The 27,945-nt window shown below is 60.9% G+C and overlaps 3 protein-coding genes across 3 annotated transcripts in view; 1 reads left to right on the top strand and 2 right to left on the bottom strand.

The window, feature by feature from the left end:
* Window positions 1–8,831, bottom strand: AMHR2 (anti-Mullerian hormone receptor type 2). The gene is made up of 16 exons (XM_075049092.1): window positions 8,713–8,831; window positions 8,376–8,488; window positions 8,092–8,241; window positions 7,289–7,459; window positions 6,712–6,801; window positions 6,175–6,284; window positions 5,320–5,544; window positions 4,965–5,079; window positions 4,700–4,860; window positions 3,965–4,112; window positions 3,734–3,870; window positions 2,701–2,913; window positions 2,450–2,476; window positions 1,502–1,541; window positions 1,005–1,345; window positions 1–903 (listed from the first exon to the last, which is right to left on the bottom strand). Exons 1-16 carry the CDS (start codon window positions 8,829–8,831, stop codon window positions 853–855), a joined length of 2,211 nt encoding a protein of 736 aa, XP_074905193.1. The 3' UTR covers window positions 1–852.
* AAAS (aladin WD repeat nucleoporin) overlaps window positions 1–27,945 on the top strand; it is an 85,851-nt gene that overhangs the window by 31,317 nt on the left and 26,589 nt on the right. The window lies entirely within an intron of this gene.
* Window positions 8,782–27,835, bottom strand: SP1 (Sp1 transcription factor). The gene is made up of 6 exons (XM_075049588.1): window positions 27,783–27,835; window positions 26,363–26,457; window positions 24,181–25,675; window positions 13,401–13,569; window positions 13,035–13,234; window positions 8,782–12,919 (listed from the first exon to the last, which is right to left on the bottom strand). The coding sequence occupies exons 1-6, from the start codon at window positions 27,787–27,789 to the stop codon at window positions 12,600–12,602; spliced, it is 2,286 nt and encodes a 761-aa protein (XP_074905689.1). The 5' UTR covers window positions 27,790–27,835; the 3' UTR covers window positions 8,782–12,599.

Genomic DNA, 27,945 nt, shown 5'->3' on the forward strand with positions numbered 1-27,945 from the left:
CCCAGGGCTTTATTGGGGGGGCAGCGGGGGCACCCCCGCAACCCCCCCCCCCAGCAGCCAGGGTCTGCCCCCGGGACCACGGGGAGAGGGGACATGGTGGACACGGGTGGACACAGGAGGTCACGGGTGGACACGGGTGGTCACGCGTGGTCAGGGATGGACACGGGAGGTCCCAGGTAGACACGGGTGGTCACGGGTGGGCACAGGAGGACACGGGTGGCCATGGGTGGTCCTGGTTGGTCACGCATGGTCACAGGTGGACACGAGAGGTCCCAGGTGGACACGGGTGGTCATGGGTGGGTGGGCATAGGAGGACACGGGTGGCCATGGGTGGTTCCAGATGGTCATGGGTGGACACAGATGGTCATGGGTGGTCCTGGTTGGTCACACGTGGTCACAGAAGGAGATGGGAGGTCTCGGGTGGTTCCAGGTGGTCATAGGTGGACACAGATGGTCATGGGTGGTCCTGGTTGGTCACATGTGGTCACGGAAGCAGACGGGAGGTCCCAGGTGGTCATGGGTGGGCATAGGAGGACATGGGTGGACATGGGTGCTCATGGACGGACACAGGGGCTCATGGGTGGTCCTGGTTGGTCACACGTGGTCATGGATGGACACAGGAGGTCCCAAGTGGTCATGGGTGGGCATAGGAGGACACGGGTGGTCACGGGTGGTTCCAGGTGGTCATGGGTGGACGCAGATGGTCATGGGTGGTCCTGGTTGGTCACACGTGGTCATGGAAGGAGACAGGAAGTCCCAGGTGGACACAGGTGGTCATGGCTTCACACGGGCAGACACGGGTGGTCCCGGGTGGCCACGGTGGGACACGGGTGCTGGGCGGTGGTGGTGGCCTCAGTCGGAGTCGCTGCTGGAGGAGGAGGAGGAGGAGGAGGAGGAAGAGCGCTGCAGGGGGACAGGACAACCATGAGCACCCGGGAGGGGCTGGGGGGGGGGAGGTGACCCCCTCTGTGTCATCGTCCCCCCCATGTGTGTCCCCCCTTCACCTTGTGCCTCTTCTGAGCCTTCTTCATCCTCTTCTTCATCTTCTTCGCCGCCTTCTTGTCCAGCCCGGGGGGGTACAGGGGGGGCACCCCAGGGTGCGGGGTGGGGCACCCCGGGGGTCCCATCGGGCACAGGGGGGGCCCTGAGGGGGCCAAGGGAGCCCCTGGGGGATATGGGGGGGCCCCGGGGGGGTACAGGGGCTGCCCGGGCCCCGCCAGCGGGTTTGGGGGTACCCCCGGGGGGGGGTATGCGGGTTGGGGGGGGTACGCCGGGTTGGGGGGTGGGGGCTGGGGGGGGTACGTGGGGTTTGGGGGGTACACGGGGTTGGGGGGGGGCGGTTGCCCTAGGGCGGGGGGGGAGAAAAGAGAAAATTGAAGGGGGGACCCCGACCCCCTCACTGCCCCGGGGGGGGGCAGGAGGGGGGCCGAGGCAGCCCCCATGCATGCCCCCATTTTGGGGGTGTCTGGCCCCCCACCCCGGCTTGCCCCCCCCCACTTACCTGCACCAGGGTCCCACATGGCAGGTGACAGCTCCAGGACCTGGGGGGGGCACATGGGGTGAGTGGGGGCCCCCCAACACCCCAAGACGGGTCCCTGGGGAACCCCCACTACCGTGGGGACCCCCTCCCGCTGTCTCTGAGGGGAAACTGAGTCACGGCAGCTTGGGGGGGGGTAGCCCAGCTGTGTCTCCCCCCCCCGCCGGGGCTGGGTCCAGGGGGGGCCAAGGGGGGACAGGGCAATACTGCAGGGTGCAGGGGGGGTGGGGGGGGCACTTGGGGGGTGCGGGGGTTCAGGGGTCACTGAGGGTCAGGGCTCAGAGGGTTGGGGGCTATGGGGGGGGTCAGGGGATTTGGGGGTGCAAGGCGGAATTGGGGGGTGCAGGGGGGGACTGAGGGGGGTGCATAGGGGCTGCAGGGAGGATTTGGGGGTGCAGAGGAGGTGGGGGGGACTGGGGGGTGCATAGGGGCTGCAGGGAGGATTTCAGGGTGCATGGAGGATTTGGGGGTGCACAGGGGGGATCTGGGGGTGCAGAGGGGAAGTGGGGGGTGCGGGCAGAGCACATGGGGGATTCGGGGGTGCAGGGAGGTTGCAGGGGGGATTTGGGGGTGCGGGGGGAGTGCAGGGAGGATTTGGGGGTGCAGGGAGGATTTGGGGGTGCACAGGGGGACCTGGGGGTGCTGGGGGGAGTGGGGGGGTGCAGGGGGAGCGCAGGGTGGATTTAGGGGTGCAGGAGGGGACTGGGGGGTGCAGAGGGGGTGCAGGAGGGATCTGGGGCTGCGGGGAGGATCTGGGGGTGCAGAGGGGAAGTGGGGGGGTGCAGGCGGAGCGCAGGGTGGATTTGGGGGCGCAGGGGGGGACTGGAGGGTGCAGAGGGGCTGCAGGAAGGATTTAGGGGTGCAGGGGGGGATCGGGGGTCCCGGGGAGGGGGGGGGGGGGTCCGCTCCCACCTGCCGCCTCCGCTCCGGCCGCGGCCCCTCCCGGCAGGAAACGGGGGCGGGGCCGGACGCTTGGCTCCACCCCGGGGGGCGGGGCTGGCGGCATGGCTCCTCCCCGAGGCGGGGCCGGCCGCCTGGCCCCTCCCCGGGGGCGGGGCCGGGATGCCTGGGTCCCTTACGGCGCGGGGGGGGGCAGTGAACCGGGACGGCTGGGTCCTGTCTCCCCCCTCCCCGTGCCTCAGTTTCCCCCCCCTTGCACCCACCTCTCGGTCAGCTGCGGGGGGAGAGGTCCGGAGGCCGGAACCCCCCGGGGGGGCGGCGGCGGCGGTGGCAGCGGGTTGGGGGGGGCCGGTAGCGGGCGGGGGGGGGCCGGCAGCCAGGCGTTGGAGCCGCTGGAGAGCCCGCTCGGCCGAGAGGCGAGCTTCGGGGTCGGGGTCCCAGCAATCCTCCAGCAACTCCGGCAGAGCCCCCCCGGGCTGCGGGAGCCACCCCCCCCCCCACGGCATCAGCGGGGACCCCCTCCCCGGGCGGGGGAATCCCCGGGGATGACACCCACAAGCAGGGACAACCCCCACACACACACCCCGCTCTGGGTAGGGACCCCGCAAGCAGGGACTCCACCCCAGGGAAGGGACCCCCAAGATGGGACCCCCCCCCCTCCGGCATAGACACCCCCTCCCCAGTGCAAGGACACCCAAACTGGGTCCTGCCCAAGCAGGGACCCCCTCCCTTGGGCAGGGAGACGCCTTTGCACCCCAGCAGGGATACCCCCCCCCCAGGCAGGGGCCCCCTGGACGTGACACCCCCAAACAGAGACACCCCATCCCCACCCCGGGCAGGGGCACCCCAGCATCCCTGGGCACCTGGGCAGGGACCTCCCCATGCATGGGCACCCCCAAACACCTCTGGGCAGGCCCACCCCCCCATCATGGGCACCCCACGACACCCCCAAACACCCCATGGCACCCAGACAGGGACACCACCCCCCAGGGCCTGGGCACCCCGGGGCACCCCCAAACACCCCTGGGCATCTGGGCAGGGACCTCCCCATGCATGGGCACCCCCAAACACCCCTGGGTATCCAGGGAGGGACCTGTCCCCCCCCAGTCATGGGCACCCCAGGACACCCCTAAACACCACTGGGCACCCAGGCATGGGCACCCTGGGACCCTCTGAGCATGGACCCCCCCTCCTTGGGTCACCCCTGCCCATGGGCACCCTCAGCATCCCGGGGTACCCCTGGGCACCCAGGCGGGACGCCCCCCCCCCCCACCGTGGGTGCCCGTCAGGGCTGACCTGGGGGGCACGGTGCCAGGCGGGGGGGATGAGGGGTCGTCGTCGCTCCTCCACGGCCAAACGCCGGAGCTGGGCACCCGTGGGGCTGGCACCCAACTCCGCCTCGTACGCCAGCCGAAACGCCGGCACGGGTGCTCCTGCGGGACGAGATGGAGGGGGTCAGCGGGGATGGGTTTGGGGGGGGGGGGGTGTTTCTCAAGGGAGCAGGGGGGGGCACCCATGGGTGCTCACCGGGGCTGAGGGCCTGGCAGCGTGAGAGGATCTCCCAGAGGAGCAGTGCCAGGGCGTAGACGTCCGCCTGCCGCAGCGCCCGGCCCCATGCCCGCAGGTCCAGGCTCTCGTCCAGGATCTCAGGTGCCAGGTACCGCTGGGTGCCCGCCTGCGCCCACCCGAAACCGCTCGCACGGCACGCGGCGAGCACCGGGACCCCCCCCCCCCGCGGGGTTTGCACCAGCGCCGCGTGTGCACGTGGGCGAGGGTAAGGTTTGCACCAGGGTCGTGCACGCGCGTGTGCCGGGGTGAGCCTCGCACCGGGGCTGTGCTTGCACGTGCACCGGGACCACGTGTGCGCGTGTGCCAGGGTGAGCCTCGCACCGGGGTTGCTCTTGCACGTGCACCAGGTCCCAACTTACAGCAGGGCCACGCTTGCACGTGCGCTAGGGTAAGGCTCACACCGGGGCCACGCGTGGATGCGTGCCAGGGTAAGGCTTGCACCAGGGTTGTGCATGCACGTGCACCGTGGCAAGGCTTGCACTAGGGTCGTGCTTGCACATACACCAGGTCCCACCCTGCACCAGGGCCGTGCTTGCGTGTGCACCAGTCCCCCCCTTGCACTACGGCCGTCCTTGCACACGCACGAGGGGTTTGGCTTGCACCGGGGCTGCTTTTGCACCTGCACCACGCTGCCAGCAGCACGAGGGGGTCCCATCCCCGTCCCACCCGTGTCCCCATCCCATCCCCGGGCACCTTGCGGATGGGCACGACGTGGCGGGCGCTGGTGCCGGCCTGGGCACGCGGTGGCAGCGCCAGCGCCAGCCCGAAGTCCCCGATGGCGCACGTCCCGTCTTCCCGCACCAGCACGTTCTGGCTGCTCAGGTCCCGGTGCACCACGCTGGGCTTGTAAAGGCCTGGGAGGTGGGATTGGGGGGGGGGGGTGTCACAGGATGGGGAGACACACACACACCCCCTCGCAGAGGCCGGGCGAACTCGGCGCACGAGTGGCCGCACTCACCGTCGCGCCAGAGCTCCTGGTGCAGGAAAGCGAGGCCGCGGGCGAGGGAGAGCGCCAGGCGCACGCTGCCGGCCCACGTCCCCACGTGCTGCTCCAGGAAATGTCGCAGGGAGCCCTGCGGACACGCGTGGGCACACGCGTGGGGACACGGGGCAGCCCCCCCCCCCTCCCCACTCCGTGCCCCCCTCTGCTTGCAGGGGCACCCCGCCATCCGGTGCGTGCACGGGCACGGCACAACCCGCGGTGGGCATCCCGGGCACACACGCGTGTGCAACGCGAGCGGCCCCCGCACACGCGCGTGCACCCCCACGCGCGACCCTCCCGCACCCCGTGCCCACCCCACGCTGCCACTCACGGCGGGGTACAGCTGGAGGACGAGGAGCCCCCCCCGGGCGCGGGGTCCGGCGCCCCTCGTCCCCAGCAGCCTGGCCACGTTGTCGTGCTCCATCAGGGGCAACGCGTGCACGGCCCGCTCCGCCGCGAAGCGTCCGGCCGCCCCCGCCACGAAGGCCTTGATGGCCACCGGCCGCTGCTGTAGGGTCCCCCGCCACACCGCCGAGAAGCGCCCCGTCTGCAGCACCTGCCGGCGCCCGCAGCACCCGTGGGTGCCCGTAGTGACGCCCCAGGTGTCCCCCTCTGGGCGAGGGGGATCCCACGCGGGGTTGGGTGACCCCCCAGGTCCAGGGACGGGCAGCCCCGGTCGCCCCCAGCCCCAGGAACCCCAAGCTCGTACCCTGAGCGCTGGGCACCCATGGGTGCCCCCAATTCCTGAGCATTCCCATGCGTAGGGATCCCCATCTGCAGGCACCCATGGGTGTCTCCAGCCCCGGACACCCCCACACCCAGGGACCCCCAGCCCCAACCACCCATGGGTGACCCCAGCCCCAAGCACCCCAAATCCAGTAGCCCCAGTCCTGGGTACCCATGGACACCCTCAGCCCTGGGCTTCCTTGCGCCCACCCCTGAACTGCTGCCCCCCCCCCATTTGTGCCCTTTCCATAGGTGCCTCCCAGTCCCCTCCCCATACCGGTGCCCCCATACAGGTTCCTCCCCAGTATTGCCCCTTAAGTGCCCCCCACTTCGGTGCCCCCCCCCCGAACCTCCCATCAGTGTCCCCAGCGTGGGTGTCCCCCCCAGGATCCCCCAATGGGTACCCCCCTCCGTGGGTGCCACCCCCGTGGGTGTCCCTCGCCCCATGGGTGCCCCGCACCTGCAGGAAATGCAGCGCAGGCAGGTCCGGGCTGGGGGGCTTTGGGGGGACCCCAACCCTCCGGCACCCCCGGGGTGGCTGCCGCGTATGGGTCCTCGCCCGTCGCAGTCCTGGTAAGGAGACGTGGGACACAGGGACACCGGTGACACCCCCACCCAGGGACCCCCCCCCCATAATCAGGGACACAGGACCTGGGGACATGAGGGACACCCCCCCCACCACCCCCCGGGGACACAGGGGATGTGGTACCCCAGGATTCCCGCATCTGGGGACTCTGGCATCCTAAGGACACCCCACCCGGGCACCCCCCCACCCAGGGGTCCCCAGTTCACCGGGGACCCCCCTGCCCCAGGGTCAGAGTGACACGGCACTTGGGGACCCCCACACCAGGAGACCCCCACCCTGGGGACACCAGGGACGTGGCATTTGGGGACACCCACACCCAGGGACACCCAGGGGACACAGGGTATGGGGGCGCCTGTGCCCGGGGGTCCCCAGATCCCGTGTCCCGTCCCCCCCCAGTGTCCCTGTCCCTACCGAGGACGGCTAGGCAGGTGAGGAGGAGGAGGAGGAGAGGTCCGGCACCCCACAGCCACGGGGTCCCCGTGGACCCCACATGGCCGGGCACTGGGGACAGAGCCTGCGGTGACACAGGGGCCCCCCCCAGACCTGGCAGGGACCCAGGCATCTGGGGTAGGGTGTCCCCCTTTTTTGGGGATCCCATGGGTTCCCCAGCACCCTGTGGGTCCCAGGGCCCTCCCCCATAAACTCCCCATCCCGCTATAGGTCCCCTATAGGTCCCCGGACCCCCCCATCACTCCCCCAGTCCCCTGTGGAACCCACATCCCCCTATAGGTCCCCTAAGGGTCCCAAGTCCCCCCCATGGGTCCCCCAGGTGTCCCAGATACCTCCCACTGGTCCCCTATGGGTCCCAAGCCCCCCCCCATGGGCGTTCAGCCCCCCCATGGGTCCCACATCCCCCTGTGGGTCCCCTAAAGGTCTCAGGGTCCCCCCCAGTCCCCCATGTATCCCCAAGGCCCCCCCTGCCCCCAGGTCCCCCAGCCCCCCTGGCCTCCCAGTGGATCCTATCCAGCCTCCCAGTGCCCCCCAGTACCAGGGCTGTGGTGGGGCCCCCCCAGCCCCAGGGCTGTCCCCATCCCGCTGGCGTTGCCGTTGCAGAGGTGGCCGTGGCAGAGGCAGACGAGGATGCCGCCGCCGGGGGGTCCCGCGGGACTGGGGGTGCAAGTGGGAGAGGGGCAGGCGGCCCCCCCACCCCCCCAGCAGCCTGGGGACACCGCCGCTGTCACCAGGGCACCCCAGGGTGCTGGCCGGGGGATTCTGAGCCCAGGGATGGGGCAGGGGGCCAGGCCAGACCTCCGTCCCCAGGACCCCCCCTTCCCGGTACCCCCCTCCCTGGGACCCCCCCCGCAGTGCTGCTCCATCCCAGCGCTGCTGTAGCTACTTCTCAAGGCCAAGGTCAAGCACAGCAGCTGGGAAGGGACCCAGGAGTCCGGGCTTCCCAGCAGCTCCCCCCCCCCCAACCGCCTCTAAAGACAGGATCAGACCCCCCCCATCCTGCCCCAGCTCCTTCTGCCCCCCCCCAATACCCCCCAAGACAGGATCAGGCCCTAGCCCCTTCTCCCCAGTGCTACCCCAGGGCAGGATCAGGCCCCTCCATCCTGCCCCAGTTCCTTTTGCCCCCCCCTCCCAGGGCAGGATCAGGCCCCTCCATCCTGCCCCAGCTCCTTTTGCCCCCCCGCCAGGGCAGGATCAGGCCCCAGCCCCTTCTCCCCAGCAATATCCCAGGGCAGAATCAGGCCCCTTCTCCCCACATTCCCCCTCCAGGACAGGATCAGACCCCCCCCCGTATCAGAATACACCCCCAGCCACCCCTGGAGCTGGGGCGGGTGTTCTCACCCTGCACCAGCGCATGGCTCTGGTTCCAGATACCGATACAGCACTGGCCGGGGGGGCAGCGGACGGTGCCAGGCTTGGCCCCCCCCGAACCCCCCAACCCCCCCCGCACGCTGGGATGCTTGTAGGAGACGCAGCTGAGGTTGCGGGGACCTGGGAGGGGGGGGTGAAACACAAGAGGTGATGGCTCCCAGCATCCCCCCCCCCCCCCAAAAAAAAATCCTTCCCCCCCCTCTGCACCCCCCCCACCCTAGGGTGGTGGTGGTGGGGGGACCCCCAGCACCCACCTGGCAGCCCCGGCACCAGCCCCATGGGTGCCTCCGGCTGTGGGGAAGGAGTTGGCAGGATGCGTGCGGGGGCCGGTGGGAAGAGGAAAGCGGGCCCTGGCCGGAGGCAGCCCCTGGGGAGGAGGAGGAGGAGGAGGAGAAGGAGGAGGAAGGTGCAGCCCCCGCAGCAGGGAGGAGAGCGGGACAGGGTGCCCTGGGTGGGAGCCAGCCCTTGCACCCCCACCCAAAGCCCCAAAACCCCCCCAAAGCGCAGCCGTTCCCCTCCAAATTGAGCTCCCTGCCTCAGTTTCCCCTCCACGCCACAGTCCAACGCGGTGCCGTGCCTCAGTTTCCCCACCTGGGACTGAATTCCGCTGCGCCCCCCCGCGCCGAATCGGCTGTGCTCCCCTGGTCGAACCCCCGCAGATTTCCAGACAACGCCAGCGACTCGTGTTTATTACAAAAAGAAATCGTCATTCCCCATTTACAAAGGAGCCCCCAAAAACTAACATTTTAATCTAAGTCTTTTTGTACAAAAAAATAGCACTTTGGGAAGAAAAAAAAAACACAACAAAACCCAAACAAACCCAAAAAACACGTTTCGGGTGTTATGACATCGGCCACCGGATTTTTAGAAAACAAAACAAAAACCCCGAAAATTAATATATCGCACAGACATGATGAGATCAAACAGTCTTGACAGGGAAAGAGAATTATTGCCAGTGTGGAGGGGCCGGATCCTGCGGGACCCCCCTGCCCCCCTCCCCCCCCCCCCCCACTGCATAGACGACCGGCCCCGGTCCCCCCGAGATTAAGGGGTGATGGTGGATTAAAGCTGGGAGATGGGGGAAGCCTTGGGGACAGCCCCGACACCCCAATTTCCCCCCTCCCAACCCCTTGGGGGGGGGATATAAAAGTCTGGGGGAGGTGGGAGGGGAGTGGGGGCTCATCCCCAGCCTGTCACCCCCTTATCAAGGCACGTTTTTGTGTGTGTGTCCCCCCCCGTCCCATCCCAGGAATGGCTGGAGGTGTTTTGGGGGGGGGGGGGGGGGGGGGGCGGCTGTGGGGTGCTGCAGAGCCAAAAGGGGGATGATGGGGGCCAGCTGCCTCCGATACTGGGAGCAGCACCAGCAGCATCCCCCCCCCCCGATCCTCTGACCCCCCCCCAAAACACAAAGGAGGGCGAGCACCCCGGGCTCCACGCAGAGCCCACCCTGGCTGTCCCCAGGGTCCCCCAGGACCCCACTGAGGGCCCCCCCTCTCTCCCAGCCGCGTTTCCATAGGAAAATTAAGCTCCATTAGGGATGATGGGGAACGGCACCGGGGCGGGGCGGGGGGGGACGACACGGGACACCCCAAAACCCCACGGCAGAGCCTTGGTGAGGTTTTGGGATCTGGGTTTGGCACTTGATTCCCGCTCGGCACGGGGTGGGCTGGGACGGAGCAGAGCCGGCGAGCACGGGGGTCTTGGGGATGGGGGTCTCAGGGACCCCCACGTTACAGGGTGGGGTTAAGGAAAAAAAAAAAAAATCAACAATTAAATTAAAAAAAAATTAAATTCCTGTTTTCTACCAATTCTCTGTAGCTTCCAGTATCAAGGGGAGGAGGAGACGGACACGACGCGCTGGGGAACTCATAGTGCTTCACAGATTATTAAAATACAAATGCTTAAAGTTTCCTATATAAAAATATACAAATGCAAAAATATATATCGAGAGAGAGAGAGAGAGCGCGGAAAGATCGGCCGGAGGAATCGCCACGCTCACCGCCTCCCTCCCTGCAGAGCTTTTTCTTTTTTTTTTTTTTTCTTAAAAAAAAACCAAGGTAAAAACACCTTCACCCTTCACAGTTTGGCTGGGTTTTGCCACCGATGGTTCAGCCCCAGGGGGGGTCCCTGGTGTGGATTCGGGGGGTTCCCCGGCTCCGGCGAGCCCACCCCACCATGAGAAGCATCCGAGCACGGATGAACTTGGGGTTCGGTAGAAAATTCAGCCCCAGTAGCTCTCCTGGGGGTGCCCCGGCTGGGGAGTGCTGGTTTAACTCCTCTCCAAAGGCCTTTCCAGCCCACCTGAGCAATTTTGGCAACCTCAGCCCCGAGTCGGCATCTCCCTCCTGGTGGTCCCAACTCTGCCAAAGCCCACCAGGCAGCCCAGGGCAGAAGGAGGCATCTCTGGGAACAGGGAGCATGGCGGTGGGGATTGCCGCTCTCAGCATCCCGAGAAATTTCCTGGTTATCCTCAGGCAGGGAAAAAATAAAACGCTTCTAGAAAATGATACAGCAGAACGCCCCGTGTTCGGGTGGGGAGGGAGGAAGATGCCTTTGGCAGGTGGGATTCTCAGATCTGAGATCAGCGAGCAAAAGCAGGGGCTTCTTGCCTCCGTGCCGGCTTTCCCCCCGTGAACAAAGGGGATACACACGACAAACCTGACCCAGCGAGACCGGGATGCCCCCGGCCGCCTCCACCTCTCCGAACCACTAACATGAGCTCGACCCCCTCTCCAGCTCCGAACTGGGGTTGGTTTCCACATCCCAGGGTTTTTCCTATGACCAACGCTCTGCTCAGCTCTCCTCTAAACTTCCCGGTGGAGCTCTCTCCTCTCCAGCTCAGACCCACTTCGTGCTCATCTCACTCTGAAATTTCTGCTCGAAAACAAGAGATTTCACCGAACGGCTCCCTGCAGCCTTCAAGGGGGTGGTTGGGATCCACGTCCCACCGCTGCCTTGTTTTGGGGACGAAATAAAGCTGCCCCGCGCGCTCTGCGTCACCCTGAGATGAAATCCCCCCTGGTATCGGGGGGACGGTGCTGGGCCCCCCCCCACAGCTCCTTCCTGCGGCGGGCAGGGGAGCCCCTGCCTGTTTACTGCCGGAGGGGAAAGGGCAGATATTGTCTGGACTGGAGCAGGAAGAGGAGGGTGTGGGAGGAAGAACGGAAGACGACAGCCATCCCGGTCCTCCCGGGGTGGGAAAAGCCAGGTATTGGAAAACCAAAAGGGTTTTCCCCAAACTGTCCCCATTTCCCACACCCTTTTTTTTTCTTTTAGGAGGAAGCACAAGGAGCCACCTCCAGCAGCGTCACAGCAAGACCCACGAGGTGACGGCCCCAGCCCGTGTCCCCTCGATGCTTCACCCTCGCCGCTGGGACCTCATCGGGGTGGAAAAGTGCCGTCTCCCGCCGACCAGCTCTGGAGGTGCTGATTTTTCAGGATTATTATTATTCTCAAGACCAACGGTGGCCGAAAAAAAATAGGTATTTTCCCCGAGGAGGACCTCCTGAGCCATCTCCCACCGTACCCCAATGCACCAGGTCCCAGACCCTCTGCTAAATAGCTCGAGTGAACCTGCACGACACCTTTTACAAATCGATTCCACATGTAGAGTCACCGCTCAGCCCGCCAGAGCGAGGATTAGAAAAGCCGGAAGAAAAGGATCTTCGCAAAGAAGATCGCTGGAAAATAAAGATCAAAAAGTCTAGTGAAGGGCAGGGAGAGGGCAGCTGTTTTTACAAGGGGGAGAAAAAAAAACAAAAGCAAAACCTCACCCAAATAATTACAAAGAAATTAAAGAACAACCTAAAAGCAAAGCATATGAAAAAGACCAGGGGGTTGGGGTGTTTCCTTTTTTTTTAAGATTACAATTTAAAATGCAATATAAGGTCTGAAGGACAGCTCGGGCACTGTCCGAACTGCCCCAGAGGGTCAACCTGTCCCAAGATAAGGCATCAAAGAGACCAAACCATGGTCGCAGCAAAATCTCTCCTCTCTCAAACGAACACATTTTATATTTTTATATATATAATAATAATATAGAATCTTTTTTTCTTTTTTTTCCTTTTTTTTTTTTTTTGGTTTTTTTTGGTGTTTTTTTTTTCCTAAAAAGTATTTCAAGAATCATATACTTTTACCAAGGCATGATGGCGTCGAAGGCTAGCTACGGAGGGGCAGACGGATCTCAGGGAGGGAGTGGAGGGAGAGGGGGAAAAAAAAAAAATAATAAGGTCAAGCCGAAATTAAAAAATATATATATAGCTCTGGCCTTCGTGTGTGGTCACCGGGCCCCGGAGGTCAGACAGCTCAAGGAGGGCTGCGATCCCAGGTAAGAGGAGCTGGGCTTTAGTGCTGGAGGGTGACAAGGGACGTCGCCCTCGCGGTGAAAATAGCTCCCGGCTCCATCTCCGCTCGCCTCTCGGCCCCGTGCCACCCGGCGCCGCCGTGTCGCCCACCGGTGCCCGCGTCCCGCTTCGCCCTCAGAACCCGTTGCCGCTGATGTTGATGGACTGGAGGTCGGCCACCTGCATCACGTTGATGCCGCTGCTGGCCAGGCGGGCGATGCCCTCGGGGCAGATGGCTTCCATGGCCACCATGTTGGTGGCGATGAGGGCCGAGGGGGTGGCCCCGCCGTTACCCTCTGCTGAGGCCCCCGTGTCCATGGGGACGGCGGAGACGTTCATGGCCACGTTGTTGGCCGCGCCTCCCTTCTTGTTCTGGTGGGTCTTGATGTGCTTGGAGAGGTGGTCGCTCCGCATGAAGCGTTTGGGGCACTCCGGGCAGGCAAATTTCTTCTCCCCTGGAAGAAGGGGGGGAGAGAGGGGTGAGGCGGAGGCTTGGCCGGTCCCGGTCCCCCCCGCCAAGCCCAGCAAGAAGGTGACGGACCCCAGGGGAAGCAGCATCCCGAGCCCTACCAGTGTGCGTGCGCTTGTGTCGCTGCAGCTCATCGCTCCGGGTGAAACGCTTCCCGCAGAGGATCCAGGTGCAGACGAAGGGTCGCTCCCCAGTGTGCCACCGCAGGTGAGCCCGGAGGTGAGAGGTTTTGCCGTACACCTTCCCGCAGCCCGGGATGTGGCAGATGTGTTGCTTTTTTTTCCCTGGATCCCCAGAGCTCCTGAAAGAGTCCAAGGGAAAGGAGTTAAAACAACCCTGAAAGCTCCAGATGACTGAAGGGAGAATGGGGCCAAACGAGGCACTTTGGGGGTTGCAGCCTGCTCCCAGGGATTCGAAGGTTGCTCGGGCAGCCCAGCATTGCCAGATCCATGGCAGAGCAGCCTTACCTTCCCTCGCTGTCTTTGCAGTAGGGGCAGGTACACGCTTCCCTCCGCACTTTCCGTCCTTGCTGGGGCTGCGGGTCCGGGCTGGTCTCTCCTTCCTCCACAGCCGCGTTCTCGTCTCCCAGCCCGTCTCCGCTCGTGCCGTGAAGACCCAGCTGAGCACTGTGGTCACCTGGAAGAAAACACAGGAGGTTACTACGAGTTCTTGGCCAGCAAAGCCCCAAGCAGTAGGAGGGATGTAAGAGGGGCTTTCCCCGGCCTTTCCCCATGGCAGCTGCAAAGCTGGGAGGGTCTCAGCTTGATTGAACCATAAGAAGTTATTAATTCCAGCCTTCTCCCTCAACTTTCCACAAGCTCTTGTGTTTTCAAGCCCTGACAATCCCCCACCGAGCTTTCCCTAAAGCCCTGGGGCTTTCCCTGCCCTCCACAGCCCCCAGCAAAGCGGGGGGGTCCACCCAGCTCCCCCACATCGCCCCACATTTTGGTCCATGCCCTCCAATTTGCGACCAGAAGAGAGGCAAGAGCCGCATCTCTCAGGAAAAACAGCCCTCTACGTCACTCCAGCCACCTGCCAACTATTTCAGCTATTTCAGCTAACCTAGCACAGAAAACAGAGCAAAAATGTAAACCAAGCAGCTGGTTCGGACGTAAGCCGGCTGGCTTGCATCAGTGTCACTGATAAAGCAAGCATCAAAACATCGCCAAGGGAAACCCAGGCTTCTCCGAATCATGCCGTGCTACCGACCCCACTGAGGTCCCTCCCCCCCCCCCCCCCCTTGTTTTTTTGGGCTGAAAGAGGCAGTTTTCCCTTTTCAAACATCCCCCCAGCTTAAACCTGATGAAAGCAACAATCCAGGAGCAAATCTACAGAGCAGATGCAAACCCTCCTGCCATTCCCCCCTCCAAAAAAGGCAGCGATAAATAAAGCAGGCTGAAAGACCATAGTCTTCAGCAGCATCCATCAGCGAAGATATTATCGGCACGCGCTCACTGGTTAATTACTGAGATTACAGAAAGGGATATATATATAAACTTGAAAAATCATCTGGCGCTGCTTGCGGAGCGAGATCCCTCCCCTCTCTCGAGGAGCAATTCCCAATTATAAAAGCCGTAGGAACCGCAGGGTAGTGCTGACGAGCTCCCAAATGCAGACAAACATAAACCATTCGTAACGGGGGGGTTGAGGGCTAGGAAGTTTTTAAGCCTATCAGTTTTCATTGCCATTTTATTGCTCTATGCTTATGCTGTCATCTAATTGCTTCTCCAATAACCTCATCTACACTTCACAAGTGTTTTATTTCCCTTCAAGCTCCGCTGCTTGATTATTTTCATGCTGAAAAGACAGAGCGGGCGCAGAGAAGGCAGGCTGAGTAATCTCTTTTCAGCTGCAATTAACATATGCCAATAGGTCTAACGGCAGATTTAGAGCTGAGATGCTTCCGCTGGACGGGCAGCAGCATCCTTGGCTGGCTACGGGCTGTGATTTGAGCCCAAAATTCACCTTCTTCCTACCAACTTCCTCGCAAGCAGGCAGCCAAGGTTGAGATCACCGCCTGAACAGGGTAGTGGTCGAACATGGGGCCGAGATAAAACACACGTGGGTGCAAACACACACACGTGCTTGTCCCCAAGAGCAAATAACACTGCGCTCTGCTGCTGTTTCCAGAGATCCTCTCCCACTGCCGGGAAATGAGGCTGCGTCAGCATGAATACTCCCCAAAAACACCCATCTGGGGGCTTTCCTGATGCCGTTTATCAGCAGCGGCCTGGCTGGGTCCAGCGAGGATGAGTTAACGGGAAGGACCATGCCAGCCAGTCCTGCCAAAGGCTGATGGGGAGGTCGGGATGCAAGGGACGTTGTGGTGCCCTGGGGGATGCTGGTTCACTCACTCCATCTCCTCTTCCCAGTGCCCCGAAGCTGCTTCTTAAATAGGGAGCCCAAACGTCGCAAAGCTGCCGTTTCCAAAGCTGGCACTCCCCAAAAAACAGTCCATGGTCCTGCTGCTGGTGTCCCCTGTGTCACAACAGGGCTGCAGGAACGAAGGCCCACCTCCCCAGCATGGGGACCGAGATGCTGCCACTGGCAGTGGTACCACAGGAGGCTAGCACAGACTTTTGAGAAGCCCTGCTAGGACAAGTACCTTCAGCAAAGCAGTGAAATTCGCTTTAAAAACCTGGTTTTCCATGTAACAGCTTCTAGGCAGGAGGCAGCATCCACAGGAGAGGTGCTGGCACTGAAGAAGGATAAACTTCAAACTTATGTCGGCCTGAAACGTCCATTAGCTGCATGCTGGGCTCTCTTCCTGCGGCCGGGAGGGAGTTTCACAACACAGAGACAGCGAGGGGCGAATGACGAACAGTTTCTGGCAGCGGGCAGCCTTCCCCTGGCCCCGTGGCTTTGCTGTTACCAGCAGGTGTCAGTGGTGCCCTGGCAAAGCTCAGCGGAGGAGCCAGGGCAGGGGCCCATGCTCAGGAAAGGACAAAAACCACCATGAATAGATGGCTACTTGGGGCACCAGCCAGCTCACGGTGGCGATGCCCAACAGCTCTGTGGCCGCACTGCCAATGATCTGCATGGCTGGTGGGCGCTTTATGTGCACAGCTGGGCTGTGCTCCACATCTGGGCTTCCTCTGGCGAGAGGAACAGCTTCGATTTCACTCCTCCAGGCCGCAGCAGCATCAATAGGAGCTTTGCTCTCCCATGCAGGAGCATGCAGACAGGGAGGCTTGAAATTAGGGCTGGCTGCTCTGCCCCGCCAAGTCTGCAGGGGTCCAGATTTCCTGGGAGAGGGCAGTGCTGAGCAAGCCCTTTGCTGTTGAGGACCGAGACACGCAGAGCATCAAAGCAACAACCAGGAGAAGGGTGGCAATCAAGGAAACGAAGCCTGACTCATCCACTCGCCCCGTCCCTACTTACGTCACACCAGGCCCAGTTTGTCCGCAGGGGGATGAGGCACACGCTGCTGTCTAAGCAGAAGCCAGGATGTCATCTGTGGTACGGCGAGGGGCTGCGCTAACGTGTCCGAACCCCAACACTGCGTGTTAAAGGACAGTACAGGCCCCAAAGACCATATAATCCTGCAGAAGGTCCCCTCCCGTCTACACCAGGGCAGGAGGAAACACTTGGCTGAATCACAGCCAAAAGATGCTGGAAATAACACCCATGACCGACACACTCAGACCAGTTCGGCCCCGGGATGGGGCTCCTGCATGGTGGTAGCATTAATAACCGCAATGGCAGTGGTTGTGTCTGCCCTCGCACCGGGACATCGAGGTGGAGAGGAATATTGTTGGCCATCGAGTGACAGCGACCAGGCCAGGTCTGGCTGTTGAACACCACCACCGGGCAGGAGGCAGGAAATTGTTTGTCCCTCCAAAGGGGACACAATTTTGAGCCCCACTCAGAAATCTTGGCTGGGCCCTCCCATACCTCACGAGCAACATTCCTGTGCTCCCCGCAAAGTTTAGCAATTTTAGGACAAAACCTTTTCAGTCCCGTCCCCCCCAGCTCTTGCAACATATGTTTACAGTCTAAAACCAGCATGGAGGGAACCAGGGAGGGTTTTTTTTTTTAAGCTTTATAAGCCAACGACGACAGCTTGCATTACAGCGACAGATTAGAGATTTCCCTGTCACGTATGTGCTATCTGGGGAGAGCTGTTGTAAAAAGGAAGGAGAAGACACACGCGCTCTCCCCAAAATACGCTTGGGAGGGGGAGAATCCAGCCCTGATGTCTTGGAATGGCTTCAATCTTCAAACATGCAAAAGCCTACGCAGCATTTTATAGTCTGTTGGCATGTCATATGGAGGGGAAAAAACCCAAATCCTCCTTCTGGTAATCTATGGCTCGCATCTAATTAAGGTATAAATAAATTACGGCAAGAGAAGACAGATCTTGTACATACACGCTTCATTCTTCACATATCAGGACGCGCAGAAGTCTCCAGAATATTGCAGTTTCAGGAGAAAGCTTGGTGGAGAGAAACCAGCTGGATAATTTATGTTTATTATCTCTGCTAATATAGATTACTTCTAAGACTAAAGCTTTCATGGAGGCTGCCAAGCCCCTGGTCCATGCTCAGGTCATTGAAGTCCTGAAAAAATGTATTAATAGAGCAAGGAGGGGGGTATAATCCTTGGAAAACCCTGGGGAGTAAAGAGGGACTTGCCTGTGAGGACAGGCAACAGGAGCTGACCCTGCTTTGCTGCGCCTGGCTCCTGTACTCGACCTGTCTTTGCCTGATGAAGCCCCTCCTCGACCAGCACGGGATGGGGCTACCGACTGCCAAGACCCCCCCCCCCAGAAGAGGGGTAGTCGTTTGCTGGTCTCACACTAAAAAGACCAAAGCACCCGAGTCTTGGCTCGCGACTTCTTTCAAGACAAGGTGTTTCTTGTCTTCTAACTGCCCATCAGAGGGAAAATGCTTCGGTTTAGTCGTTTTATTTAGCAAACTAAAACAAGGTGAGAAATGCCCTGTGGATAGAAGAGAGGAGCATTTTTAGATCCACCCCAGCTGACCTTAGGAGAGGGGAAACAGACTTGATGTTCATTTTTAGGGAGGATCTGGAAAAAAAAAACCAACAAAAACCAAAAAAACCCCACAGTTTCTTGTGCAAACTCTGCAACATTGGCAGCTGCAACTCCACAGAGGCAGGAGAGGAAGAGGGGGGTAAGTCGTCACCACACAGAGCAGGGCACGCACAACAAACCAATGTCAGCTTCCAGACAGTGAAAAGAGGCAAGAGGAAGTTCTAAGGCAAAAAGAAAGGGCAGCAAAACCCAGCAGCATGCAGCCCCGAGGCTCCCTGAACCTCTCGGCACATCTCCACTCATGGCGGACGACAGACGGCAGGCACGAGCCTGAAAAAAAACCCATATCAAACCTTTCCAGCTGACAACTCAAGTTCTCACCGTTTCCTCCTCTATTTTTTGGCAGAGTCTGAAAGCCCAGGGTGACAGCGACCAGCGTTGCCTCGCCGGTGCTTGCTGCTCTCCCCAAAACACACCACCACGCTCTACTCTAGACAGATCAAAGACAATTAAGCTGCACTTGCTACACAAAGGAACAAAGTAGGTTTTGTAATGCCGTCCCCTTGATTTTTATCTCGTTTGATTTCCTCACTAATTTGCAAAATGAGTTAATCTGCAGTAGGAAATCATTCATGTAAATTAGCCAAGCTCTCGCTTAGTAATTCTTCGGAGTTATGGACAGTGGAGTGGGGAATACACGGTGCCCGGCTACGTAAGATGGTGCAGTTTTGAAGTCAGACTGCAGCACACCGAGTAATCGTGTCTTAATCTGGAGTTTAATGACTTGAAAAGCCACACGTCAAGTTGGGCGATATCCTTTAATTGTTGGAGGTTTCTGTGCGTCACAATAAATTACACTTCCTTTGGAGAAGAAATAAATAGTGACGGAGCTGTTGGGTCAAGAGCGAGGTGGCCTGCAAGAGGAGCCAGAGCTGCGTCTGCCCAGCCTGGTGACATGCAGGCAGAGGCAGAGGTGAGCTCGGAAGTCACCTTGTCCAATTTGCAAAATCCCTGACACCTCCCCCCCTCCCCTGGACTTGCTAAATACCTTTGTCGCGCTGCAAACTGAAACGCAGGTCTCCTTTGCCATTTTAATTCCAGTCTGGATTGCCGCAAAACTGTGATGAAGCCTCTAGCCCTGCCAAAGCCCTCACTGGGGTGGCCCTGCCAGGGCAAATCAGACCACTAGCAACCGGCAGCCGCGGCAGCCAGAGCACCCTCACCCCGTAGCATAGGCAGATCCTACCAAACCACACCAAAAAAGAAATCAGGTTAGTTAAAAAGAGAAGTCCCTGATGATGCTTGAGGAGCATGGAAGGAGGAAAATGCCCAGCTGAGACAGGGAAGGGCAATCCCCGTGACCACCGAGGAGGAGGAGGGCTGTGGCCTGAGCCCAGCCCAAAGCACACCCAGGAGATGGGGAAATCCCCGCCGGCATCTCTCACCGTACCTGAACCTCTGTATTCCTCTCATCCACCGCAGTCAAGGGTGGATGCTTTTTCCAAGCCACAAAGCCCATGTTTTTAATCACGCCCCTCTGCAGAGAGGGGGAATTTGTGCCCACATCACTCACGGTATCTAACCTAGATGTCCTGTGCTGGGATGGGGTGACGGCTGGACGGCATGAGCCTCTCTGAAGTGGGAACCAGTGCCCTGAGAGCCAACGCTCTGGAAAGGAGCTACGCTGAAACTACCCCTAGTTCTCAGGGGCCAGGATCCAGCTCCTGCGAAGGTGTGATAAAGACCATGCTTCTCAGTGAGGAGGCAGCAAGGCTGAGGTCGGCACAGATAAAAGGAAGGCGAAGATTAGGGCCCGGCGAGACGGTCCGGAGCCGGGCGAGGAAACTCTTCCATGAGGAGTCACAGGGTGCGCGGCACCCAACCAGTCCAACCAGCATGGCTGCCAACCTGCTCTCATTCCCGGACAGCTGAGCCCCGGCCTCAAGAAGGAGGAGGAGTGGGGCTGCCGCACAGAGACCCAGACCCATGGCAACTCTGTGCAGGGCACAACTTCACCCAGACAAACCTGCGCTGCAGTAACACAGACTCTGTATTGGGATCACTCCCTTTTCCCAAGCAGACCCCGCAATCTCTTGGGGTTTGTGTAATTTCTTCAGTAAATCACCCTCTTTATCATGGCAAGGAGAGAGGTCAGCCAAGGAAGCCGGGAGGGTATTTAAAGTCCAGCCCAGCTAGAGTTTAGAGAAGGAAATTTCACAATATAATTCTTTTCTGACGTGATGTCATGGGCGTAATGAAACAAACAATTAAAGCACGTTAAGGAGAGATCCTGTCAGGGCTTGCTGGCCCGAGATTGATTTCAATTTTCCCCTCCCCTCTGCAGACGATGCCATGTGGATGTCTCATCAAGGCCCTGCTACAAAGCTTCCCTTAAAAACAGAAAATAGGAGACAATCAGGTCTTTGTGTCAGTGCCCCGACGGCTGGGAAGAGCCCTGTAAGAACAAAGTCGCAGCAGAGAGCTGGGGATGCATTTGGTAAACAGATTTCAAAGGGTTACTTCCCCCATGAAGGCTTTTTTTTCTTTCAGAAGGATGTCCTTGCTACGTCCCACTGCTCGATTCGACCACAAGCCTCCGTCCAAATGACGGACGGAGCCCCAAAAGGGAGCTCATCCCAGCAAAACACCCCTAGGCAGGGGCATGGCTGGGGGCTGCCGCATCTCCCCAGTCGCACCAGTGCTCTGGGCACCCTCCCAGCTCCATCCTCCCCAGCAGTAAAACATCCTCCAGCACTCGCAAAACAAGGACCTCGGATGAGGGGTTTAACTGCAGCACTGACCTAATGGGAAGCCACCGCTGGACGCCTGTTTACCCAGCACATACCTCAGCCAGGCAGGGCTCTCTATCTCCCAGGCATGGAGCTCTAAGCAGCAGGATTCTGCCAGGGACAGGTACGTGGGGCAGAGCCACTTCACTGGCAAAACTATGCGGACACAGAGCTAAAAAAAGTCCCTCTCCTCCTCCCTAAAGCTCAGTCAGAAGGGGAAGAGAAACCCCGACGTTGCAAACTTCTCAAAATCACCCCAACCCCACTTGCCACAAAGCCTCCGCACGAAGGCGCCTTGTGCAGGACATCCCCTCCACAAGCACCCCAAAACATCTTTCCTTCATCCCGCAGGCAGTCCTGCTGCCCACTCGTGCGGGGAGCAGTGGCACCCAAACCCACGTGCAGGTTTTTGGGGCAATGCCAGCCAAGGAAATCCCCTCCCCAGCTCAGTAGCTGCCTTCCCCTCAAAGCAGAGCCGGCTGCAAGGCCTGTTTGCCCACATACCAGCCCATTACAGTCACAGACCTTCTCATGTCTCTGCCACCGGGCTAATTCACAGCCCATCTAACACCGAGGAGGAGGCAGCCTGGAAACCACATAATTAATATAAACACAGGCTGAGTTACACTTGCACAGAGCTCAGGGCTCTACCTCATGCCCAGGAGCAAAAATCTGATTTTTAAAGACCTTTTCAGGTGTCATTTTCTCCAGGGGGATCTCTCCCCTTCCTGCTTTGCAGAAAGAAAAGCGAAAAGCAGAAATCTCATCAGCGACTTGCCCCCAGCCCTAATAGGGGGCTGAAAGCCACAGCCCAGAGGAGTCCCCCTGCCCACAGACCGGAGCAGGATTCAAGAGAGGAGACACGTGCTTCCCCCAGCCCAGCAGCAGCCAAGCCAGGACACCGGAGTGGCTGTCAGCCCCAAAGGAAGCTGAGCTGAGTGAGCTCTTCGAAGTAGCTCAGCTAAGGCAGACATGCAGCTAAGTGGTAGGAAACGTGGCAGCTGCAAGCCCAGGAGGCAGCTGGGGTGCACGCTCAGCTACCAAAACCCTTCGCCATGCACCCCCTTCTCCCTGCCACACCGTCACACAGGGCAAAACCCAAGGGGACGGGAAGACCGGCTGCAAATCTCCCCTCCCAAGCAAACCTGGGTTTTATCTTCCATTCACCTCCGTCGGAAGCGGAGGAGCTTTCTCTGCTACAAAAAACTCTCCCAACTCTTAGTCTCGAGCAGAAAGCAAGTGCAGAACGTTCCAGCACACGTGGCACGTGCTCACACAGCTGCCGGCAGCTGAAGGGGAGGCTCCTCATGGAAAACATTCAGCAATTTGGACAACAGGCAGATTCGGTAACAAACTGTTCCCTTAAATTGCCATCAGAGAGCTCGGACCCGGAGCGATCTGCGTTCGCAGGCCCCAAACGCGGCAGAAGATGGCCCAGCTACGAGGCCACGGTGTGGCTGGAGACAATGCACCCAGTGCAAGGTCTGGGGCGGGGGGACTCAGCACCCACCTGAGAGGGGCTGTTTGCAGGTGGCAGGGGGACAAACAGACCCATCGCCACATCTGACGGACCCAGCTAGAGAAAAGGTCCTCCAGCCTGGAGTTAAGCCCCACAAATTGTGTGAATGGATCAGTGCCAGGAAGCTTTCTGTCCCAGCCGCAGCCTCTGCGATCTCGTCCTAGGAGCCTAACTGATGGTCCCATTGAGTTGGGGGCTCAGTGGGACCCTGCAAACCCTTTGAAACCTGAACCCTGCTCTGGTTTTTCAAACGTAACAACATCAAAGTGCCATCTGAACGTCACATCCTCAGAGCTAAGAAGAGCGAGGCCCTTGGCCGTGGTTCTCAGTGCAGCCGCCAGCGTTGGACAGTGAATTCATCACTGCAGATCAAGAGCTAAACACACTGCTGAGCTAAAAAAAAAAAAAAAAAAAAAAAAAGGAGGAGGCGGTGGCTCCCCAGCATGAGCGCGTTGGGTGGGTGGTCTCTGGAACGTTCCTCCCTGCCCCACCTCCGAGGGCAGAGCCAGGCACAAATACAGGAACTAGGAGTTGCCCATGCGTTTCTCCGGCGCCTTCAAAACAAGAAACAAGCACGCCTCTACACAAGCAGCCCCACCAGGCTGCAGGGCGAGGGGATCCTGCAGAACCCGGGCAGGCGAAGACAAAAGGGACCCTTCACCACCTACATTTCCACGTATAAAAGAGGTGATGTGCCGTCAGCTCCCCTCTGGGTGCAAAAACAAGCGTGCTCTAGCACAAGCGGGTGTCTCTGCTCAGGGAAATCCAAGGATCAGGCTAATCCCGACTGCGGCGCAGTCTGTAATAAACCCGCGGACGCCTGCAAGCCAAGCTGCTGTAGCAACAGCCCAAAATAATGCTGCAAAACAACTCCGGGAGAGCAACCGCCTCTTCTCGCGAGAAGGAAGCACGAGTCAGATTGAGCAACATTTTTTGCTGCCTCTCAGCTGTGACTAAATCTAGCAACTGCCTTTTTAGCCAGAGCCAGAACAAAAAAAAATAAAAGAAAAACACTGGAAAAGCAAGCAGAGCTCCTTTTCAGCACCGATTTCTTCCACTGCAGGAGCCTACGGCCCCCTCGTACAGGCAGGCACGGCATTTCCAAGGGGAAACCGAGCAGCCTGAAGCTCACACACCATGTCCACACACAGCCCCCCAGGCTGGTGGGAGGTTTTGGGAGACGACAGGACTGATCCAGGGGGAACTGAGCAGGGTGTCCTGCGCCAGCCGTGAACACAGGGCTGTCTCGACCACGATGAGATCACAGCGTCCCACACCAGCACCCAACTTTAGGCTAAATATACACTTAAAGAGCCCGTTCTTTTGCCCCTGCAAGGAAATTCCCCCAGGGCTTTTTGTTTGTTTGTTTTCTAGGGGGAGGGCAGGGGGACTGAAGTTATTCCTGAGTTTTATAAGGCAGTGACTTTCTGTGGGCTCCCGCAAGCTGAGAAGCTGAGCTGGGCTTGGGTCCACGCCCCAGCCCAAGCCCCCCCGCTACAGCCATTGGGGCAGGACAGCAGCCTTGCACAAAACCAGGCTTCACCCTTAGCACTGCACACAGCATCCCCCTTCTCCTCTGCCTCTCCTCCCCGCACATCTCCCTCCTTCCCCATTCACAGGCATCTCCTCTGTTTCTTTTCATGCAATCGGCTGCCCAAGAGTTATTAGATCAGAAACTCTCCAAAACGAGTTTCATTGTCTTCCGGCGATCGGCAGAGGCTTAACACTTCCTTCCCAGGGCCAGCATAAGCAGCAGCCCGCTTGCCAACTCTGTTTGGCATCCATCACACCCAGCTCCAGCCCTGGCATGGCTGTGCCAGCGCCCTGAACCCCACAGAGTCCAGACGGCACATGGAGCTGGCTGCACGCAGCCAGGCAACATCGTTTCGCCTTTGATTTCCTCTGCCCGGCTACAGAAAAGGAACCAAGACAAAACAACTTACCGGCAGTGTTTGCTATGGCCAGTGGCAGCCCTTGCAGCTGATGCACCTGGATCCCAGACGCTCCCAAGGCACTGAGGTTAATAGTCTGGAGGCCTGGCATGGAGGAGAGCTGGGCAGCGTTGACCGTGACAGTGCCGCTGGGGAGGGAGGCGATGGGGGTGAGCGTGGTGCTGGTGCTGCCTGTCTGCCCCAGTGAGACTCCCTGCATGGGCGCCAAGGTGATTGTCTGGGCCTGGGGGTTTTGAACCTGAAGGTTTTGGAGCTGGATGGTCTGCCAGCTCACCTGCCCGTTGGGACCCACCGTGGGCGTTCGGATGATGATGGGCCCAGAGTTGGGGACAGCTTGGAGCTGCAGGTTCTGCAAGGCGTCTTGGGAGATGGCTTGAGTGGCAAAGGTCTGGCCAGAGAGCGGGGTGGTCTGGAGGGCTTGGATCGTTTGCCCTCCTTGGACTAGCTGCGGCTGGATCAGGATCTGCTGCTGCTGTTGTGATTGCTGGCTCTGATCCCCCTCTTTCTGCTGCCCCGGCTGCAAAGCCACCCCAGAAACTGGGCTCTGCAGTGAGTCCGAGCTCTGGACGCTGCTGACCCTCTGGGGCGTCTGCGCCTGGACGTTGGTTCCCACCGTTGCGCTGGTGGAAAAATTCATGATGCCCATGTTACTGGTGGTGGTGGTGGTGGAATAGCTGTTGGCGTTGGTAAAAAAGGCGCCAGAACTAGCATGAGATGTGGCCGTATTGGTGGAACTGATGGCAGCACCCGAGGTGGCTGGCTGGGAGCTGCTGTCCGGAGAGCCGGAGCTGCTCAACGTGACCGTCTGAGAGGTGGGAGCCAGGCTGGCGGCCACACTGTTGACGGGCAGCAAGGTGATGTTGCCGTTCAGAGCCACGGGGACGTTGGCCACGTACTGGGTTTGCCCTGAGAGGGTGTTGTTGGTCAAGCCCACGCCCTGGATGGGGACGGCCTGCTGCAGCAGGTTTGGCATGGCGATGAGGTTACTCGTCCCCGCTCGGCTCGTTATGATCTGCTGGTTTGTGCCGGGGATGATCTGGAGCTGACCAGAGGCATCCTGCTGCACGTTGACTTGGGCAGGGGTGGTGGCAAACTGGAGCTGCTGCCCATCGATGGTTTGGAATTGGGGAATGACCTGGTACTGGATATTTGGGATAACTCCTGGCAGGCCTGTGAGCACCTGCTGGTTCTGCAGGCTGGAAGTGGTCGTGACCACGTACTGCCCCGCGCTCACGGGCCGGCTTTTGGAGGCATCTCCGCCGTTGCTGCCATTGCTGCCCTGTTCTTTGGAGGCCGTCGGTGTGCTGGAGCCAGCAGAAATGATTTGCCAGCCGTTGGCGGACTGGGCTATCTGAGCGGCGGCGGCTGTGAGGTCCAGCTCGCCGCTCCCGCCTTGCTGGCCCTGGGAGCTATTGGAGTTCTCATTGGGAGACTCGATCCTGCTGCAGGTGGCTGCCAGCAGAGCCAGTGGGGAAGGCTGTGATTCCTGGGAAGAAGAGGAGGAGTTAACACAGGAGGCGGCCCGATGGGCAGGCCAAAAATAAAAAAAAGGGGGGAAAAAAAAAATTAAAAGAGCAAACAGGGAGGAGCATGCTTGGAAAAGATAAACACTCCTTCCTGAGAAAACACACCCACAGCCGGAAAAATACAACTGCCAGACACAGGGCTGTCAGGCCGGGACAGACTGAACCCACAGGGAAAAACCCTCTGGGCGGGAGGAAAGGGGAGGGAGTCTACACGTAAAAGGCAAGGAGAGATGTCTCCTCCACCACAAAGTGGGTGAACCTCCCCACAGGAGAACAGAACAGCTCCAGGGAAGTACAGTCATTTCTGGGCACCCCAACCTGGAGAAAGGCCAGTCGGGGCTGTGGTGTTTACTGGGACCAGGGGAACTGTCATGTTTTCGAGGGCACCGTGCAGAGCTGGGGGAGGAGGGGAAGCCACGGGCGCTGCGGGTCGGCGCTCTGGCAGGGCATTTGGCAGCATTGACGATCCCCCGGTGCACTCTCGCCCTTTTCCTCTCCCTGGGGAGAGGAACCGGCGTAACGCTCGGCTGGGCCAAACAAACACCTCAGCCCGGCCCTGGACTTTGCCACGGGGACGGCGAGTTCCCCAGGGCGAGTGGAGCCAGGAGGCCGCCGGCTTGGGGCTGTTCCTCCCTCCTCACACTCACCTGGCCCTCCCCACTGCCTGCGCTGCTGTTACTGCTGGCATCTCCTTCGCCCTTCTCGGGCTTCACTGTCACCATCTCCTCGGGACTCTCTTGGTCTGCGCGGGCGGGAAACGACAGCGGGAGTTAAAGACATTTCTGGGCAGGAGAGGGGGATCAGGAGCGCGAGGGCACAGGGGGATTCAAGGGCAGGGAATGCAGAAGGGCTGGGCAGAAACGGGGGCGGGGGGGGACGGCATGCTGGCAAGCACTCTGGGGTGCCCGTGTGCTGCTCGGGCACTGGCACGAAGGGGCTGGGAACCGGAGGGAGCTGCCAAAGGGGAGCTGGCAGCGGGACAGGCGGAGGAGGACCCGGCCCGGCTCCAGGCCCCAGCTCCTCCCCACCCGCTCGGGACACTCCCTGGCCCCCGTCGAGGTCCTCCCCGGGCCTCCCCTTTCCCTTCCCCTGGCCTGGGAGCACACCTCCCGCCCTGGCCCTCCGTGGATCCACCCCGGCAGCCCTTTCCCTGCCCTGCCCACGGATTCCCCGCCGCGGATCCAGCCCACGGGGCTCCCCGGGGATCCCCTGGCCGGGACTCCCCTGTCTGTCCTCCCCGTGACCCCACAGCACGGGGGTCCCCGCTCCCCTCCCCAAATCCCTCCTTCTCCCACCGCTCAGGAGCCTCCTTATCCTCCTCTAGCAACTCCCCCCCCCCCCGCCCTGAGGCTTGTGCCCGCCACTCTCCCCCACACCCCCAGCACCCTTCACCAGGATCCCCCTCCAGCCCCCCCAGCATCGCTTCCATGGACTCCCCCCCCCTCAAAAAAAAGAAAACAAAACCACCCCCAGCAGGTCACACCTTCTCCACGCCTCCCCCCCACCCCCAGGGCCCTCGCCCCACGGCTTCCCCCCCCCACCCCCCCCATCCCCACTCGCATCCGCCCCCGCAAGGCGCCTTCCTCGGGGGCCGGGGGAAGCGCCCCCCCCCCCCCCCCAGGCCTACACCCTTCCCCCACAAAAATCCTCCTCTCCGCGCCCGATCCCCCGGCATCCTCCCTCACACACACACCCCCCCCGCCGCCCCCCTCCCTCCTCCTCCTCCTCCTCCGCTCCCATCCCGTCCCGTTCCCCCGAGGCCTTCCTCCCCCCCCCTCCTCCTCCTCCTCCTCTCCGGCACGTCTCCCCCTCAGGAGAAGCGAAAAACGAGGCGACAAGAGGCCCGGCCCGACCCGGCGGGGCCCGGCCCGGCGTGGGGCGGGGCCGCCTCAGGCCCCTCCGAGCGGGCGGGCGCCGCCGCCGCCGCCGCCGTTTGCGTGTGCCTGGGCGGCCGCGCGCGCCCCTCGCTCCCATCGCCGCCCCCCCTCCTCCTCCTCCTCCTCCTCCTTCCTCCCTCCCTCCCTCCTCCTCCTCCTCCTTCAGCCGGCGCGGCGGGCCCGTCCTTACCGCTCATGGTGGCCGGGAGGGGGGGAGGACGAGCCCAAGCGGCGTCGGGGCGGGGGGGGGGGGGGGAGGAGGAGGAGGAGGAGGAGGAGGAGGAAGGGGGGGGGGCGGGCGCGCCCGGCTCGCTGACGAGGCGGCCTAACCCCGCCGGTGACCGCCAAGGGGC

The sequence above is a fragment of the Buteo buteo genome, chromosome 17 (genome assembly GCF_964188355.1).
Source record: "Buteo buteo chromosome 17, bButBut1.hap1.1, whole genome shotgun sequence".
Classification (NCBI taxonomy): domain Eukaryota; kingdom Metazoa; phylum Chordata; class Aves; order Accipitriformes; family Accipitridae; genus Buteo; species Buteo buteo.